This window comes from Epinephelus moara, chromosome 9 (genome assembly GCF_006386435.1).
Source record: "Epinephelus moara isolate mb chromosome 9, YSFRI_EMoa_1.0, whole genome shotgun sequence".
In the NCBI taxonomy this organism is placed as follows: Eukaryota; Metazoa; Chordata; class Actinopteri; order Perciformes; family Serranidae; genus Epinephelus; species Epinephelus moara.
The window spans coordinates 25,739,601-25,759,850 of record NC_065514.1 but is presented as its reverse complement, the minus strand read 5'-3'; the positions used below and the strand labels follow the sequence as shown (position 1 = coordinate 25,759,850).

The following is a 20,250-nucleotide window of genomic DNA, read 5'->3' as shown; positions in this document are numbered from 1 at the left end:
GTCAGGACTGATAAACAGCAGACTGTGGTGTCTACACACAGGTGACTGTACCATGTCTGTCACGCAGGGGTAACAGTGTAAAGTTTGGACAAACTGTGGTGGTAAAGAAAAAACAGTGACTAATACAGCTCTTAATCGGCTCATTTGTTATATTTCCTTTATATTTACTCGTATGATAGTAACACAACTGCTTTAGAGGTGTTTTCTGAAAAGCTTGAGCTGCAATGAGTGTCTAAAACAGAGCTCGGTCCCCGGACGGCTGAATAGAGTAGAACAATCCAGTAGGCAGAGAGAGAGAGAGAGTGTGAGTGGACAACCCAAACACGGACGGTTAGCAGACAACATCAAACAACGGCGGCCTGACAGCCATTTAAATTAACTAATTATCGTCAGCGCGAACAAAAAAATGTGACCAAGAGAGAAGGACACCTTGGTGGGGGACTGTCAGAAACACATGACAACCAACTTTGGTTGTTGTGAGAGGCGCACCATGGCATCTCAGCCGAGGTAGGCAGACACACACAGCCGCGGCTAGCTGCTAGCAGCTGTCGCTAGCTTCCCAGCCTGACCGGGTAACTACCGTTAATTAGCTGGGTACGGTTAGCCAGCTCACCAGCAGCGCACTTGGCTGAAGTAAAGTTTTAGTTTGAAACTCGGTGAAAGTATCAGAAAGAAAGGGAGTGTGGTAGTTTTTGTGGTGGTTAATGTTAAACTGACATGGCAGGGTTTTTAGCTTTGATAAGCAGTTCGAGGAAGAGGTGGAATCAGCTGGAAAGAGCAGGCTGGTGTGATTTTTACCAGCTGGTTAAAGGGGCTGCTCTGTTTATGCAAGCTACTTCATGTGCATTTAAGTTTACTTTAAAAGCAAACGCTACGCCTGTACTTACACGTGACTTACTGTAAAACCATGTCGTGTTTTGACTAACTTGAATCTTTGCTAACAAGTTGGATAACAACAGAAAACTGGTTTGACTCTCGTTTTTTCACCTTAAAAAGACAGGACAAGGTGACTGACAAGGAAGCACAAATCAATATTTATCTTGACTTTGGCTGTGATCATCTGAGCAGAAGAGCTATATAAAACCTATGTTTCCTAGTCTGTTGATAGTTTTTTTTTCAACTGTAAAGCACAATTATGCTCAACACTATTGTGGCTTCAGCTCTCTAGCAGACTGTTAACTTAAATGGCAGCTTCAGATTTATTTAGACTGCTGGTTAGCCAGATAGGCAGCACATAAGATCCTGGTCATGTCTTGCATACTAATTAAAGTCAGTGTTAAAAGTTTTAAAGGCATATAAAAGTAGAGTATGCCTTTAGATTGTTGCTTTGGGTTGCTCATGCATTTCACATTATATGTTGGTAACTCAGTAAAATGCAGATTTATAGTCTCTGCTTGCAAACCTATACTGTCTGATATATGCATTGTCAGAACATAGCCAATGTGTAATGAAACATTTTCTGTTTTCTGTTACACATAGGCACAGTGTGCACGTGCAGCAACAATAGTACACCAAGGTTGTGTTCCCTGTTAAGAAGTGTGTGATCACTCATCAGTTTTGGGAAGTAGAGCGTCATCATCGCAGGGAGGGTTTTTTAAAATATCTTTGTCCTGTTTGTACCTGTTTGATCACAGATTGATATCATAACAGAGAAAAAAAATCAAATATATTGTGGATATCTTCTGAGCGGTTTGGAAGAATGTCCACATTTTTGGAAATTGACATTGTGTGAAGTGAGGACTGGAGAGAACTTAGTCACCACTATCAAAGTGCTTATGATGCCAGCAGACATGACATCAACACAACTGATGACTAAAGTGGACATTCCTCATTAGACTGTCAGTCAGTGGTAGGGTAGTTTAACTCTTGCACTGCAATAAAAATCATTTTCATGGACAGCCAGTTTGTTGATATTTTTTTTTCAGTTAGTCTTCAAGTATATAAAATGTCATGAAATTAAAAAAAAGTCCTTCTCATGATGCAAAACCCCCAACAGAGCAGCCACACAACTCAAAATAGTTTGCATTGATTCAAAGAGGTGAGTCTTGAGCTTGCCTGTTAAACACAATATTCAGATGTGACTAATTATTAAATGATTAGACGTTGATGAAGATTAAATCCCAGTGAGTGCTTATTCTGGACAGTTTATGTTCCAGTCATATATATATATATATTACTCTGAGTAGTTGTTCATAATTATTTCTATAAGTTATGTGCTGTGTTTCATCATCAACAAGTACAATCATCAACAACATGTATGTTTCATGTTTGTTTTGGACGACTTGTGAGTAATTTAATACAGGCACTGCATGTTGCTTTATCCCTGGTTAATACTGTGACTGGGCAGTGCCAGTTTGTGTTGTACTAGTAGGAAGTGCTCATCTGTTTGGCTTAGTCCCAAATCTGCACTGCTCCACTTGTTGCCATGGAAGCATCCCGTTGGGGTTGCTGTCAGTGAGGAGGATCAACACTGTATTTTGGGATGAAAACTTACAAAATATAAAACTATAGATAAGTTCACTGTAGTATATTTAAAGTTTAAACAGGGCCTGATCCCATGGGGCCTGATGATGTTCCACAGTGTAATTCACTATAGTGAACAATCTCTTTTTGCTGTTGGCATCCAGTCTGGATTAAGTAGTATCCATCTGATGTGTGCATGGGCTGTGAGTCATCTTTAGGGACTAAAGAGAACAGATGTGAATGTTGTGGTGAATCCTCACGGCGTCTGTGAGTCTAATTAAACTTGTCTGTTGATATGATGGGCACTGTCTTTTCCCATTAGACACTCATGTTCTGCCCCTTGGGTAGCGGAGTCTGTGATAAGATGCCATAAAATTTACAGTCTCTAAATTTTCAGGTGTCTTTAGCCAGAACTGATTTTATCATAAGGCTCATTGCATTGTTCTGGTGTTTGTAAGTGTCTAAAATCCTAGAAAATCTAAAACAAATACAGATGTAAAAACAGGCTGCAGTGAATACTGTCACCAGATTCTTTTTTTTATTTTTTTTTTTTATTTATTTGAAAGGGACAGTACACATTAATGAACATCAGTTTTAATATTCAAGGCACCTACTGCATCTTTACCTCTGGCACTAACTTGGCTAATTGCATCCAGTGTTACAGTTGAAATGATGCACTTGTAAATGCAATGCTGATTTAAGATCTGTATTTCTCTTGTAATGTTCGACAGTGAAGAAAGGAACCGTCTTCGCCTCCGTGCATGGGAACAGAGGAACCAAGAAACAAGCGAAGCCAAAGAACTCAACCCTGAGAATGTTCCACTCTTTGGGGAGCCATACAAGGTAAAGACCCACGTACAAGGAGGTTGATACTCTAATGATGACACGGGGCTTTTACGGTAGTTGTTGTGGATAAAAAGATGCTTATTTTGGTCTCTTTTTTGAAGTTGTAAAGAGTCAGTACCATAACTGTGTTGACTTTCAAGCACAATTTTACTTGTACTATTTTAAATATTATTCTAATACTGAGAGAAAAAATTGAAAATTATATTTAATAGAGGGAAAAACAACATTTTGCAGACAACTGTGTAGGTTTAGTTTCACAGGTCTGTCAAAATTCTTCATTTCCATCATTTTGGCAAATAACAAATTACGATAACATTGGTTAATTTGCTCTCCATAATGATCGTAGTAAAATGATAAAATGCTATAATGTGCTGCATTATTAAGGCTTCAACCCAACTTAAAATCACATTTAGTTTCTGTAAGAGAAAAGGATAATGTTTTTTATGCCTCTTGACCACAAAGATCACTGTCCTCTCTGTCATATCTTTGATTGATTAAATCAATAATATGTAATATTTTTATGCAAAGAAAACATGCAGAGAAGACGGTGCGGCTGTTTTCAGCTTTGAGTAGTGTCTGAACTCTTCCTCTGTGGCTACATATGGCGCCAACAGCCTCTACAAATAAGATGGGGCAGCCTGTTATTATAGGTGCTTGTAGATCACCTGCAGCCAGTCAGGGACAGAGTTTGTTGGATTTCAAATGACCCAATCTTTCTGAAAATGGAATAATTTCAGGGAAAGAAAACATCAATGAGGGCTTAATGCTTGACTGTTTTATGCTCAAAAAAGGACGGCTGCTGTCAGCAGTGTGATGTGGTGTATTTGTTTGGGGACTAAACAAAACTAAGGGCTTTATTCCAAAACCAGGTTCAGTGTATTTATGTTAAAAAGAGAGTTATCTTTCCTCTGTTAACATCACTAAGTGTTTGCTGCTTCTTTTTGCAGACAAACAAAGGGGATGAGCTTTCCAATCGAATCCAGAGGATGCTGGGCAGTTATGAAGATGTGAATAATCCGTATCCCTTTGCCGTGGAGCCTTTACCCATTCCTTCTTATGTAACCTTTTCACAGTCAGATCAGGGACAGCCAAACACAGATAAACCAACCAAACCTTCATTCCAAAACCAGGTCCATTACATGCCTACTGAAAATCAGAAAGCTCCCTCTGTTAACGGTTACTCCTCTCAGCCCACGAGGACGTCCACTGCCACTTCTTCTCCTAACCACCGTGGACATTCAGCAACTTTCTCAAATGCGTCTTTGAACCACAGTCAGCTCAGCCACTCAGCAAAGAAGAGTGAAGCCCACTCAGATCTCAGGGAGCGTGTCAGCCTTCCCCAGGAAATGTCTTCTCAGTCTTCTGATATTAAGCCGCCACCCTTCCCACATTCCAGTGACCACGATAATACTGACATGGACACTAAGGACACCTTTGATAGACGTCAGCATCAAGGGTCCACGGATCATCCCTCAGAGTCTGCCAGCATTACGGATGTTTCCACACTTAACCTTAAACAGTCCCCCAAAGATGCATCTCTGCCTCACACTAACAAGGGCAACACACTACCTTCCCAAACCTTCCCTTCTCTCCTGTCGTCAAAGCAGCCCAGTGTAGTCATGACCCAGAAGCCGACAGCATATGTGCGGCCCATGGATGGTCAGGACCAGGTGGTCAGCGAGTCACCTGAGCTGAAGCCTTCACCAGAGCCATATGCATCTCTACCAGAGTTAATCAACAAATCTGAGCTGGGAAAAACGAAGATACTGCCACAATTTTTGGAGGTGAGTATACTTGTTAAGATCTCATAATTGTGTTATGATATTATCTAATATGTAATGTGGTGGTTATCATTGCTTAGCATAAAAATGGAAACAGCAGGAAGCAGCTAGCCTGGCTAGAAATAGTGCTTATATCTGTCTTAAACTTGCTACTTATTGTTTGTACACTTTGATTTTTGTACAACTCAAACAAAACAAGATATGACATGTTAAGTAGTGAGCTGTAGAGGTGCTGGAAGGCAGTTTTCATTACCTCTTAAACTAGGGTTGCAACCATATACTGGTTTTAAGGTGTACCGTGATATAAAAGTTGGCGGTTATTGTACCGTGTACATTTGCTTATCTATAATACTGAAAAAAATGCAACTGGATGTTGAATCTCCCCTTTGTCTTAGTTATTTTCACATGGGAGTCCTTTTACACATACTTCTATTAACAAAATGGTGTCAAGTTTTAATTATAGTTATAATACTGATAATTCATGATACTGTGAAACCGCTGTATTTTCTAGGACGGACTGTGAAAATCTCATACCGTTCGTCTCATCCAGACAGAGCCAGGCTAGCCGTATCCCCGTTTCCAGTCTTTATGCTAAACTCTAAACTATGGGCTATCGGCTGTAGCTTGGTGTTCAGCATTCAGTGGTATTTATCATATCCAGCTCTCTTTATTACTTGATTATTTGTAATATTCATTACTACAAATGTGGGTTTGATTTTTAATTACATTTTGGTGAATAACCTGGAAGTTCCAGTTTTACTTCTGGTCTCTATAAACTTTAGCAATGCATTTGTTTAACGCAACACTAGAACAATGTTATATATAAATGTAGGATCGGAAGTACAGTATGGTGTAGATAGTTTAGTGTAGAGGTATATGATTTAAATTCCTGCTATAGCTATTTTATATGGAGTATATTTTCCTCTCCAACAACAGATATTATTGTTTAGCAATATCATATACTACTGAGTCTCTTATGGTGCTTCCTGGGAAGGTGGGGAGGTTATAGGACGAGGAAGTCCTACTTCTTATTTCCCAGCACTGTTGTGTGGCCTATGAACATACTGTTGATGTAGAGGATTGTGTGCCTGCTGATCTCAGGATGTTCCCTGAAACCTCTTCATAGTTTTGATATTCTTGCTTGACTGTTCAGGCGTTTAAAAAGGTCTTGGACTTGCTTTGTTTGGCAGAATTTGGCTGAACTCCAGTTCAACTCTATTCATAAACACACACAACCCGTGCACCTGCAGCACGCAGCACCTCCCCCTTCTGCAGCGGCAGCAGCAGCAGCCGGGGGACTCATCTAGTGCAAGATGTCTAAGCAGTTAGTCATTCCCCTGTTCCTTACCAGCCTTCACTCCTGAGCTACGTTCCACATATGCAATAAGACATATGTAAGACATTTTTGGATATACAGTATAATCTGAAGTGTCCCTTTAGCTTCCAAACCATTGAGATGTAGAACACGTGAAGAAGTGATGAGATTACAGTAATGTGTTAACCCTGCACACGGGCCAATACAAAGGTGTCACAGAGTAAACGTTCTTGTACAAACACAGCAAAGTTAAATGTTAATCAGGCATCTAGATTACAGTTAAACTGGTGTGACAAATGTGAAAACCTTTAGTCACGCAAAGTAGTTACACACCACCCTCATTGCTGTTTGTTTTGTAGTTGTTCTGAGAGGCAATGTTTTGCACTTCAGAGTATTGAGCTGCAAGTATCACTATTTTGTGTTTAATGTAATACTGCTCACAAGCAGGCAGTTCTGAGCATGTAGTGTCATGTCTTTCTCAGGTGCGTAGCGTAGTAAATGTGGCAAGCAGCCTGTGGTTGGTGTTTTGTGTGTTTGTGTTATGTGACCTTAGCTGCCTCTGATAACTTCTGCCCAGGGCTCAGCAGCAGAACAATAAATGAGCTTTGTCACCAACTTACATAACTGCTCTGGGGGCCCATTCACTCTGACCTTATCTCAAACACTGTCCATTCAGAAGGAAAAGCTGAAAGACAGGCCTGAAAACAAACTGAAATGCAGCCTGTTGACTCATTCATTCACACACAGTATTTATCTGACGTTAGAGTTGGCCTATGCTGCTGCCTGATACGGGGGTGTTGCGTCACTTATCTAGTGATTGAGGCTGCACATAGTGGTGATACAGTATAGGACTGCATTCTATTCATAGATGTTTATGGATATACATGGAGCAGAGAGAATATATGATATGGTTCAGCTGATCTTTTTCTCCTCTCTGGATGGAGACTTTGTAGGGCTATTACACAAAGATCAAAGTGGGCGTTTTTGTCACAACACCTACTGTCATCTGGTGCTCTGTGAAAGATTTAAAATGCCTAAATCAAACAAACAAAATGAAGTGAAATACAATCCACATTGTTATGTATTTCCTTTTTGATGTATGCATTCACTGTGCTATATTTAACATATGTTAAAACATATGTTAAATGGACAATTTACTTACCATTCTGACATAAAATTTAAAAATACCACAATAAAATCAAACCACTGTGCTCAAGCTGTGATGGGAAAACTGATTGTTTTTCATTTTGGCATGGGCAATGCCAAATGCATTTCAGAAAAGAAAAGTCTCCCCTGCACATCTTTATGAACACTAATGTCAGTGCTGTGCATTTAGTATGGGCTGTTCTGTGCTGCACCCTGCTGGACAGCACTGACATGCTACATACCTCTCCACTTTGGTTTGATTTTAATGTGGCATGGAACATTCATGAATGAGAGACAAAGTTAAATAATTGCTCTTTTTAATACATATCTTTTTTGTGACACACTAAATGCAAACATTGTTATACTTAATTGTTTTCTTGATTTGATTTATTTTTATTTCCTGTGTTCTGCTACATTGGTAGATGTTTTCAATTCGCCACAACTTCAACAGTATACCTACAGATGATTTGCCATATTTCAGGCTTTAAGATAAATGACAGCCCTTGTATGACAACTGGCAAAACCCCTAGTAGGGACAGATAAGCCTCTATGTGGGTGAGATAAAGTTGCATTCACCGCATGCAGCACATCAACAACGAGGAGTGAACAATCTAAGATATAAATGGGGTAAGATATATTACATTTATATATATATACATATTAAATGTTTTTATTTTATTTTTGTGACAGACTTTTTATTAATTTTCCATACCATCCTAACAAGGGGGCATAAACATACAAATATACAAATTAGAAATACTGTAACTTAAAATGTAGTGTTTTAAGTTTGGCTTGTGAAATGCCACATATGGTTTGCCCTGTGAAACATTAGCCCCTAAACAAACCTCATTATGATTTTATTTTCAGGCTATAATTGGAAAACAGGTGTTTCACTATCTTTTTGGAAACTCATATTTTTTTTCCTTTCCTTTCTACAGACAAGGACAAATGAAGTTCAGTGTGTCGAAGACATCTTGAGGGTAAGTTCAGCTGTCTAAACTCTCATTTACAGTTGGTTACTGTCTTTTACTATCATTATAATTTAGAATATAAAATTACTTACGCACACATACTTAGCCAGTGTTCTTGCACCACTTAATCTAAACACTTCATCTCGGCTGCTTTTCCTGTTCCTCCTCCGTTCTGCACGTAAGTGCAAATTTCTTCTTTCTGTGAACCCCCCTTCGCTTCCCAATCACCCTTCATCCTTTCTCCCAACCTCTGCACACATTTCAGGCACAGAAATGTTCCTTGATTTAAGCCCTGGCAGCAGATCATGTACAATTTGCAAGAATAGCTGCAGCAAATTGTGATAGCACAGTAAATGGGAGTGCACAAGTCATGTTGTGTGATTGTTCATGGGGTTTGGAGGGCCTATAATCAGGGGATGATTGGTCTATTCTTACAAAATTTGTCTGTAGAATTGTCATGTTGAGAGAATTCGACTGTGCTCATGCTGCCTTTCCAATCATAGAGGAGCAAACATACATGCCTTTAGTTGCTCAACAACCCTATGAACTTAAACAACTGCAGATAAACTTTTCTTTAGCTTTCTTACAACAGTCTCCTGTTCTGGATCGGCAGTATTTTCTTTATCGCTGGGTTTCTGTGTATTTTCGATTGTTCACTCACCCCACAGCTTCACTGAGTTTTCACAGATAAGTATTTGTGCCACTGACCTGTGCTGGGGGAAGAATGAAAAAGATATGAATGTTAAGAAAGTAATTTGTGGAAAAAAAAGCACTGTTACATGGACTCATGTAGTTTAACCCCTTGTTTAGCACGATGCGAAAGGGACTTGGATTCCTCTGATCGTGCCCTTGTTTTGATGCTACTGTGCCCTGAACTTTTTTTGATGTTTGATGAAAACATCAGCACCCCACATGGTCTTTGTTGTAACTCATTTAAGATATGACACGTAAACAACTAGATGTTTAGACTAGATTAGATTAGATTAGAAGATATGACAGGTAAACAGTTTATCATCATATAAACTGGTGATTTTTTTTCGCCTATCATTCAAAATTATGCAACACATGTCAAAATTCTTGGAGCAGCTTTTTTCCATTCACTGATAGTCTAGTTTTGGTGATTCCTCCCCCTTTGTATCTTGCTTGTAGCTGACAGTAGTGGAACCCAGCACAATGCTCTGCTGCTGTAGCCCATCCACTTAAAGGTTTGATGTGATGTGCATTCACAGAACTCCACTGTCATGTTTTGCTATCATTTTTGTACTTGTTCTCTTCTCATGAAGTTTGAATGAGTCTGTCCATTCTCATTGGTGAGTGAGGATGCGTCCATAGAAATGCCACTGACTGCATCTTGTTTATTGTAGTATTCCTTGTAAAGTCAGGGTGCTGCATGAAAATCAGCAGTCCTGTTCAAACGTACTTCTTTCACACATTGTATTGATTCTACTGTGTCGAACAGTGACTGAACATCTGACGCTCTTTGCATGCTTATATTTAGGTAAAATTACGCAAGTCCGTGTTTAGAGAAGTCAGTTGTGTTTGTGTCAGGTGCAATGAAAAACAAACTATCATGTGCCGTCACTTAGTCTGAAATAGACTGTGGTGAGGGACACCTGCATGCATCAATGTTTATTTTATATAGAGTGACAGCTATTACCTTTTGTTGATAGGCTCTTAACACTTGACACTATTTTTCATTCCTCTCCACAGGAAATGACCCGCTCATGCCCACCCCTCCTGACAGCTATACACACACCTAGCACAGAAGAACCCTCCAAGTCCCCGTTTCCAGCCAAGGTAAGAGCTTAAAGGTTAAGAATCAATGAAATCTATCTTTTTTTTTTTTTTTTTTGACACTTATGGTGCTGCCCACATGCAGACTGCATGAACACTGAGATAAAAAAAAGTCTTGTTAATGAAATATTAATGTGCATATACAGTACTGATTATCACACAGAAATATTTAAGTTAACAGTTAAGTGTAAATGCAGTTGTACAAATCTGAATCAGACAAATGTTATGACCAAGGTAAAAGCTTGCATGTGTCTTTTATTTCTGCCCTCACAGGAAGCAGAGCATGTCTCCTCATGTCCAGGAAAAAGTGAGTAATGAGGGAATGAAGCAGAGTATAGTGCAGGCACAGAACAAATATGAACTTGATAATAAATAGTGTTGATTTTCTATGATACAGTAGCATCATTTCTGAGTGCAAACTTGGGCTAAAGTCTGGTATATCTGAAATTGATGTTGGGAGCAGACAGATCAGTCCGTCATCATGAAGCATCTACTGTACAGCCTGTAGATAAAGTCTGAGGTTTGATTGTCTTTAGTGGAAGTAAGTGTAATGTAAATATTCTGCTCACCTCTCTTCAACTTTTTATATCAATGGAGTTAAAGCAGCACCTCGCTGATAGTCTCTGCCCTATATTTTCTTCATGGCATTGTTTCTATGGCAACTTGAACTGGCCACAAAGTACCCGAGGAGAGAAACAACCCTGCAATTTTATCCCAAATTAACCTCAGCTAAGACTAAGAGACAGTCACGTAGGAGTCAGGGGAGGAGTGATCTCTCACTGCTCTTAGGCCTTCTCTTTTACTGATTTACTTACATTGTGTTGTTATTTCATCAAGAGCTGGTTTTTATCCATCACTGTCTATACCTACTACTGCTCATTCATTTTTCTCTGGTGTTATCTTATATATCCATTGACCCAAGTGTGTCTGGCATTACAAAAAAAGGTCAGCACTACTGGTAGTAGTCGCCCAGCTGTTGAAGCACCTGCCAGAAGAGGAGTCAGTAACATAAACTAACAGTAAATACTTGTATAGTACAATTCAGTAATAAAGCAGCTGTTTTTAAATCCATTGGCCATCCTAAATGCAATTGACCGTAACTATTTTTCCACAGTATGAGGCAGGATATAGAGCCCAAACTCAGGTCTGTCAGTTGTTCAGTCAGCCAGATGCTGAACTTTAGTTCCCCAAGCAAATTGATTTAATGTGGGGAAATGCCAGCAAACCATTTTAGGGACAGTCTACTACTGACTTGTATGATTTATCAAAGACGGCAAACTTACTGAGTTATAGAAAAGGAGCATCAGCCTGATCATCTTGACATGAATGATGTGGGTTTTCAGATTGATTGAGGACTTTGATAAAGAAAGTGTAGCAACAGTTGTACCATCTTTGCTCCTGGAGACGTAGCTGTACATCATCTGTCTTTGTTTCCTTTATACAACAATACACTAGATTTTATGTTTAAATAGATTGCTAGTAGATGTAGTTGTAGCAAAGCCTGTGCTTTAGTTAATTTGAATCTACTAGAAAGCAAACGCCCCTTGGGATGTCTTGAAGCATTGGTTTATCTGCAGGTTAGTTTTTTAAAAGTTTGGTCTTTTTAGTGTTTAATAGTCTATAACCTGTGAAGTTATCGGTAGACATTTTTTATGTTTACATGTACATGTAATGACTTATTGTTTCCTTTGTCAAACTGTTTGTTTTCTCTGTCATTTCTCTCCAGAAAATTATGAGTCCCCTCCTGCCAATCCATCCCAGCTAATCCAGCAGAGCTCCTCATCGTACGTGACTTGGGTTTTACAGTTTTTGTGGCATAATTTCAAAATATGACACCAACCTAAAACTAGACCAGCTGGCTTCATCAGGGTTTCTGGCATTGACATGAAAAAGATTTACAGCCCAAGATGATATATTCATTTGACCAACAGACTAAAACCTTAAGATATTCACACTATTAGAAATGACAAGGAAACAGTTTGGCATTTTTGGCTGAAAAATTACTAAGATTAATTTTTAATCTATCAGTTGACTAATTGATTAACAATCTGTTGTCGCTCTAATTTGAAGAACATTTGTAGAATGAACAAGTTGCCAGTCACCATAACAAAAACAAGGTGAAACATTTCTTTTGTTGGTTTCCGCTTCACACATCATGTTGGCCAAATGTGCTGTTTACCAGCACAGCCTGGGCATGTAGCCAAAATGATTATTTCATCATAACTAACACTATAATGTGATGTTATTGTGGTGTTTTGTGTGTGTACACAGTAGTTCATTTGAAGCAACACATTCCAGAGGGGTAGAGTCCACCAGCTCCAGTGACTCAGAGAGTAGTTCAAGATCAGAGTCAGACAGTGAAAGCACCGTCGAGGAGCCACCTCAGCCCCCAGCGATCAACTCCATCAAAACTGAGGTAATTTGCTGCTTGTCTTGTTTTTGTACACATTTAATAAAGGACACACAAACATGTGTTCTCTGAACTGTTTGTTCTCCCTCATTTTTTTTTAAATCACACTGTCTCTTTTTTTAGCCTGATGCTCCAGCAGTGACCCATGTTGACTGGCAGTTGGGGAACTGGATCCGGTCCAGCCAGCAGAACTCCGGCACTGAGAGTCAAAGTAGTGTACATGCCTCTGAGAGCCCCGCTCACAAACAGCCACCGCCCACTCAAAGCTCCAAGCACTCACTCAGTGTAGAGGTGGTCAACCCCACCAAGGAGTCTAAACCTCAGCTGTCTTCTTACCGGAAAAAGTTCCCAGATAGGCTTACGAAGCCCCAGCAGCACAGTGAGAACCCTCAGGACAACTATAACCATCAAAGTAGCCACGAATCCCCCTCTGCTGATTTGAACAGCTGTAGCAGTTCCAAGAAACTTTCATGCAACACGTACTCCTCAAAACCAACAAAGGCAGGTTGCCCAGATCGCACTGAAGCAGCTGTCAGCGTGAAGTGTGAGGAGGTTGTCGCCACCCGAGACAAAGACCCCTGTTTCACAGATAGACCCAAGGTGAAGACGAAAGCAGGACATAGCAAGAAAAGCAAGGACAGCAGTGACACTAAAAGAGACAGTAAGAGGACTTCTAAACACATGTCACTTGACAAGCAGAAGGCTGTATCAGAGCCTCAAGTCACAGTGGTCCTGTGTGGTCACTGTCCTTCATGTGGTGTACGATATCCTGACCCCTGTTCCTGCCCCACACAAAGTCTTGCTCAGCCTGACCAGCTGTCCCCCGCCCCTTTGCTCAGAATCAGTTGTACCAAACAAACATCAGAGACCATTGGCCAGAAGGGCACCAAGATTCCTCACAAAACAACCCACAAGCACTCAGAGAAGACTGGGCAGAAAGCCAAGAGCTCTCGGGACCACCACAGTCCTCCTAGATCCCTGCTGGTGAGGATTGATCTAAGTTTGCTCTCAAGAGTCCCCCGCACCTCCGGCAACCACCAGAAGATACCCAACAATGCAAAGAGACCAGCACTGGTTATAGAGCAAAATGGAGGGGGCAGTGATGCTTCTGCGGCACACAAACTCACCAAAACCAGCAAAAAGAGTGTATCTCAAAATGTGAGAAATATGAGGGTACATGTCTGTTTTAGTCAGCATAAATATATACGTAATATTTTTATTTTAATATGCGTTTTGTTGTCTTCTAGGCTGAGATAGACAATGCAACTCTTCCCAGGAAGAAACAGAGGCTGGAAAACAAGAATACCTCATCAGCTCATGTGTCGGTCAAAATGGAGTAGGTCCCCTAAGTTTAAAGGCCTCTCGTACTTGGTTTTTTTTTTTGCCAGGGATAACATTAAAATGTTGTAAGAGAGTGTGTCAGATTACATGGGTTCTCTTTATCTTGTCACCCACAGACATTCTGGCAATTCAACAAAGGACCGGGAGCCAAAGAAGGCCAAGAAAAATCCTGTTCCTTTGCAGAAGCCTCAGACACCCAAAGATTCTGCTAAAGGCCCAAAGTTGCACAAACGCAGTTCAGGGGAGACGCAGGAGCTCAGTAAGGAGGCTGTAAAGAGAAAAGAGTCAAGCAAGCACAAGAGTAGCAGTGGAAAGCACACAGAGCACCCACACTCTGAAAAGGTAACAGGATGTAAGCACAGAGTACATTAGTGCATTGCTTCTTTTCTTGAGACAAACTTCTGCAGGTTCTCATAGTTTTAGTGATCGTGCAGTAACAAGTGAAAAAGGCTAACTAATGGACTATTACATCAAGAGGAAAACCATTCAAATTGTAATCAAATGTTTGCCTTGAAATCTTAGAAGCCCCGCAAGAGCAGCCTTGCCGTCACATCATCTTCACAGCCTGCCAGGGAAGCTTTGAGCAACAGGCCCCTGCTCAGATTGGAAGACAGGTAAAAAAAAAACCTCGCTGCTGAGCTGTTCAGCTGTTCTAACATACAGTTTTGAATGTGTTTTGTCCCTTAAAAGCCTGTGTAAGGACCTGGCTGGATTTTTCTCCCTTAATCGTGATATTTCCTTCAGGTTTAATCTGGGTGTATTAGCTTTTCCATGGCGAAAGAAAACTCATAGGAGACGGTCTGATTTCAGATAAAACTCCTTATGTTCTTGGACTTAAGTCACGGGGTTACACTGGGTCTAAAAAGTGGGCGGTCTCAAAAGATTCTGGTCCATATCCACAATGGATATGATAATAAGGACATTATCGTCAGAATACTCAGCCAGTGCAAGTCAGTTACTTTATGATGGACAGTCAAAAGAAAACTGCAACATTTCTGGACTGCTATTGAAAGTATTTCCATGGAATTGTTGATACAGTTTTAATTAACAACAGTGCACTTATTTTGTAGCTGTGATGACAAATGTTATTGTGCTATGAGTTGTTTGTCGCATTTTATTTTATTTTTTTTCCTCATCTAATAAAGCCTATTTTTAATGTGTAGGCAGTATCCAGTGAAGCACTACATAAAGGAGGCCAAAAAGCTGAAGCACAAAGCAGACGCAGAGGTAGGATCTCTCTTTTTGTTCATTTTGAGTTCATTTATGAAAATTACTGCCGTCTACCCCTTGATACAACACATGACCAAACTGTATTTATTCCGCTCTCTCTCTGTAGTCAGATAAGCTCAGCAAAGCATTCAACTACCTGGATGCTGTCATCTTCTTTGTTGAAAGTGGCATTGCGATGGAAAAAGATCCACAAATTTCAATGTCGTCCTACACTATGTTTGCAGAAACAGTGGACCTGCTCGGGTAAGAACCTACTTCTATCATCATCTGCACCTTGTCATGCTCACACACACACACCAAAATATTTTTTATGTTTATGTTAAATTTCAAGCTGTAACATGAGGGTTTTGGCTCCATAACTGAATTTGATCCATGCATTAGTTTTACCGCCACGTTCTCCACTCCCGCAGGTTCGTACTGAAACTTAAAAACTCAGTGGACGCCTCTGCTACACCCTCAGAAAAGGACTTTTTAGTTTTATGGTAAGGTACCTTATACTTGATGTGCTTTTTCTCCACACATCAAAATGTGTCATCGGATCTCTCATGATACATTTGTCTCCTCTTTAGCTTTATTTGTGTTTTTAAACTTGCCATCTATGCAGTGGTTCTTGTGTTAACAGGACAGATTTGGAGACTTTCATTTGAATTGATTCGACAATAGCAATTTCTATGTGTGAGATAACTCTGCTAGTTTGTAGATCTGACCATCTGTGGTGAATTTATTTATTATAAGTAATTCATTTTAATGACAAACAAAATATCTTGAACTTAAACCAGATCTGTTGTTTTGTGTGATGGTGAAAAAACAGTAACACAAGGATGACCAGCCTGTTCTTTGTTTTATTTAATGAATCATGTGAATTATGAATAACATTCAGTTGTGTCTTGTAGCTTGAAGTGCCAGTCTCTCCTGCAGATGGCCATGTTTTGCCAGAAACACAAAACTGCACTCAAGTATTCAAAGACCCTCACCTATCACTTCAGCGTAAGTATTAATGTAGTAGTACCATAACCCCTTATTTCCAGTGTCATTGTTTTGCAATTATTTAAATCATATTTAATTAAAAAATGTAATTTAATAGCTTTACTGAGCTGGAAAACAGGCACCTAACTTGTTTTGCTAATTGAATTTGGACCTCTTTCAGAACTCAACACATGAGCCCCCTGCCGTTACATCAAGGTAAGTCATCTAGTTTGCGTATGACATTCTCTGTGTGGGTATATCGCACCAAGCTGTCATACTTGTAGCGCAGAAAAAATGTACATCTTTTTGCTCATCGCTTTCAGAGTCACAGTCACACCCTCCTACACGCCCAACATGCCTTCTCCAGCCAACTCATGCAGCAGCTTAGGTCCCAGCTCCAGCCACAGGGGCAGCGGGTTGGTTGCGGACCCTGTCAGCAGCACCGTGGCAGTTCCCCAGTCCATTGGACAGATGGCAATCACCTACGTCAACATCACTACGTTATTCTTGAGCGCTTACGACATCTGGGAACAGGCGGAGGAGCTGGCACAAAAAGGCAGCGGTAAGAATGGATGGAAAAGAGACAGTGTTACCACATTTCTATGCTAAATCAAAACATATAAAAAAATATTCCATGATTCTGAAATGCACCTGTGTGACAGGTGACGTAAAACAAAGGATGGGATTGGGCTCTATATAGCTCATTATAGCTGATCCCAATCAGTTAAAAAAAACCTTGGTTGGCCCCCAAAAGGTATCTTTGAGATTGGATTGAGACATCCTAAATTTAAATTTGAGCCAAAACGCTAAGTGTTGTGTCGGTGTGATGTTAAGTGTTTTTAATATTTCTGTGTGTTTCAGGTATGCTGACAGAGCTGGACACAGTTATGGGTCCTTTAAGCCTCACATCAAGTATGAGCTCTATGGTCCGTTACATGAGACAAGGCGTCCACTGGCTAAGGCTGGAAAGCCGAAAGGTAGAGTGATCCAGCAACCTGCCCCCATCACTGAACACCTGCAAAACCCTTCAAGCTGCCTGTCACTACCTTTACTGCACCTCACTGTGTTTAACTCTGATACCGACCTGGCCCTGGACCTCTGCGCCAATTTTCTTCACTTCACATGGACATGAACTCATCTCATTGTGAAAAGGTAGACAGAGATCTCCTCTCATGTGATGTGTGTTCTTAAGGATACCACACTGATCATTGCACTTTTTATTTTGGTTTCTCTTTCTTTTTCTCTGGTAACTTTCTGAGCTGGGTCACATCTGTTGTAATAAATGTATTTTCTCATCACCTTACTGTTCCTCTGTCAGCTGATGTCATGGAATCAATAGTGAATCAGGGCTCTTTATTCAGGAGTGACCTTACTCATTTGGGATGGAGGATGCACATGAAATATAACCAAAACTACCATTTGGTGGCTTTATAATTCTCCCCAGCCTCATCATGTGGTTGTGGTGCAAGTCCAGACACAGATCTTATTTATTACCCCAACTGTTGTTATTAATGTCACTATAAGGCACTAAAATCATTGCTTAAATGAACCATGATTTTTATTTAATTTATCTTAAAAAGAGATGAAGTTCCCCTGTCTCAGTCTGAGAGGTTTGATTTTGGATTCAGGGATTTTTGTATTTTTTAAAATTCTGCATTTCATTTCTCCCACAAATCAGCGAGGAAGATCACCCCTAAGAATTCTGGTGTGCATGAATTAATTTCTTATCACATTTGTACAGGTGACACGGTCTAATCTTGACTACGTATGAAAAAGAGACAAGTCAAATGTGGGGACACTGTTGCACAAGCACCTGATAATTATCTTAAATTAGCATTAGTTTTATTCATTTTTAGCTAATCCCTTGTTGGCATCTGTATTTTCAGTTTTTTCAGATGAGTGTTGCCAGATTCCCACAGCTCTGGTTACACTGAAACACACCTCTTGTGCAATAATAAGTGCATTATAAGAATAAAACAAACAGAAAAAAAAGTGCCATACTGTTAATTAGATGTCTGTCCTCCTGACAAATACATGTTGAATGTAGATTGAATTGCGTATAGATTGAGAGTGTTGCTGAAAACAACGATACATGTGGACATGAATAATGAGATAAGGAGGAAGAGTAGGGAAGGTTTTATGATTTCAGGGGAGACTTACCTGTATGACATTTTCAGACTGACAGCTGTTCGGTCTTTAATGAATAAGGAAGTCATTGTGTGTGAGGTGTAAGTGTAGCATCAGTGGAATTTCAAGGCATAAACATTTTGTCGTTTGCATCTGGACTCTTGTTTGTGTCGTAAAGAATGATGATTGAAAATGTCTTGGAACTGAAAGACACTAATTTCTGATGGATCTGTTGTTATGATCGTTGATGGCTGCAGCTCAGTGACTCCTTTGTCAGACCAGAGAAGACTAGATTTTATTCTTGTCATCCAGTTAAAAGAAATTTGCACTTGTGCCCTCCTTCTAATGGAAATCATACCAACATCAAAGTGAAGTAACCATCTTTAAGAACAAAAAAGGAGGGGTTATGTTTACATCTTCGACTCTCCTGAGGTATAGTGGTGGATGTAGAGGTTAGCATCGGCTGTGTTTGTCAGTTTGAGTCACCTTTCACGTGTGGTGGGACGACCACAGTCGTTCAGCAGATATGAAACTACAGTAGTGTTCCCTTTATTTGTTTTTGCACCAGTAAGCTGCTTTTCATCTGTTTCCCACACTTTTGTTGAGTAGCGAATGTTAAGTTGCAATATGTTTACTAAAATCTGTGGGAGTAGAATAAATGGCCAAAATGATAGCTTACTAAAGAATGCACTTTGAGTATTTGTAGTTAATTTCAGTGTGGACAAAAGAACACCACTTTCCTAAGACCGGCGGGACTGTGCTAGTCTTTACTCTTGTTTATTGTAACTTTGATTCAAAGCAATAAAGTGAGCTCAAGTTTTTTTAGCGGTTTGTTGAAATAGTTATCACAAGTTCTTATTGATACACAGGGGGATGCTGAAATAATCAGTGTAATATCAGTGAGAAAAGAAACAGTGCTTTAGAGGAGTACGTTTCTTGAATCGAGCACCATTGGGTTTTGAAATGTTTTGCTTGTTGAATCAGTTAGTGTGTCTGTGCAATTACGCGATAAAAGGGCTAGACGAGGATCACAAAGTGTCCCTGAATTTATTTTCTCACATAAATGACAAAGTGATATTTTTTTTAAAGTAAGGAGCAAGTGCACAGGTGCTGTGGCATCTGGGGTTATTTTTACGTACCGATCATCAGCCGGCTGTTCTAGAAATGATCTTTAGACTTTTCTCTTTTTTTTTGTTATTGCACACGAGGTCATTTTGGCACTTGAAATTCATAACTTGTGCAACTTCAACTGTTTTCTTGTCTTTTTCAACCTGTGGCTTTATTTCCATCATTCTCGACTGTTGGTGCTTCATTTATTAATTACTCTGCAACAAGTTTACACTTCTTGTCCAAATAATTATTTACTGGAAAAAATGTTCGGAAAGGTTTTTGAAGGATGGGATTTTTTTTCCTTTTTGTGAAATATGTAAAGAATTTGTGTTGCAGTGTACAGAGATGAATAAACACTGGAAATTAATTTGTTGTTTACTCTTAATTTATTGTCGTTTGCTCTTATTTTCTTCAAAGGAAACAAGAATTACACAATTTGGTGGTAAAGGTCAGTAAATAACACATGAACAGTAAATTACATATATAACATTTATGCCACATTCGCAAGGAATCAAGGAGACAGTAAACGGCAGACAGGTTATCATTTTAGTGGACTACAGCATGACGGTATAATGGTGAATGGCATTGCCGTTAAAAGTTTAAATATTTGGTAACACTTTACTTGAAGGTATCTACATAAGAGTGACATGACACAGTCATAAACATTATGTACATGTCAAACGTTTATGACTGCTGTCATTAAGTGTCATTCGGTTTTTGTAATGACAAGTTGACATTGTTTGGGTTGTC

The 20,250-nt window shown here is 39.7% G+C and overlaps 1 protein-coding gene across 2 annotated transcripts; it reads left to right on the top strand.

Moving 5' to 3' along the window:
• Window positions 1–303: 303 nt before the first annotated feature.
• aff1 (AF4/FMR2 family, member 1) lies at window positions 304–19,830 on the top strand. Of its 2 annotated transcripts, none has more exons than XM_050053342.1 (19): window positions 304–507; window positions 3,195–3,306; window positions 4,257–5,093; window positions 8,490–8,531; window positions 10,233–10,319; window positions 10,590–10,623; window positions 12,043–12,100; window positions 12,591–12,732; window positions 12,850–13,884; window positions 13,974–14,062; window positions 14,184–14,409; window positions 14,590–14,681; window positions 15,231–15,294; window positions 15,404–15,540; window positions 15,708–15,779; window positions 16,191–16,284; window positions 16,445–16,479; window positions 16,587–16,825; window positions 17,125–19,830. In XM_050053342.1, the coding sequence occupies exons 1-19, from the start codon at window positions 455–457 to the stop codon at window positions 17,247–17,249; spliced, it is 3,573 nt and encodes a 1,190-aa protein (XP_049909299.1). In that variant the 5' UTR covers window positions 304–454; the 3' UTR covers window positions 17,250–19,830. The 2 variants fall into 2 exon arrangements, with proteins under 2 accessions (XP_049909299.1, XP_049909298.1); XM_050053341.1 differs by having other exon boundaries at window positions 12,588–12,732.
• Window positions 19,831–20,250: the final 420 nt, after the last annotated feature.

Bases quoted from the DNA above. Each gene is read 5' to 3' on its own strand.
- aff1 (XM_050053341.1), top strand. From the start codon at position 455: ATGACAACCAACTTTGGTTGTTGTGAGAGGCGCACCATGGCATCTCAG. The intron at 13,885-13,973 runs GTGAGAAATATG...GTTGTCTTCTAG, and splicing joins AAAAGAGTGTATCTCAAAAT to GCTGAGATAGACAATGCAAC. The intron at 16,826-17,124 runs GTAAGAATGGAT...TGTGTGTTTCAG, and splicing joins GCTGGCACAAAAAGGCAGCG to GTATGCTGACAGAGCTGGAC.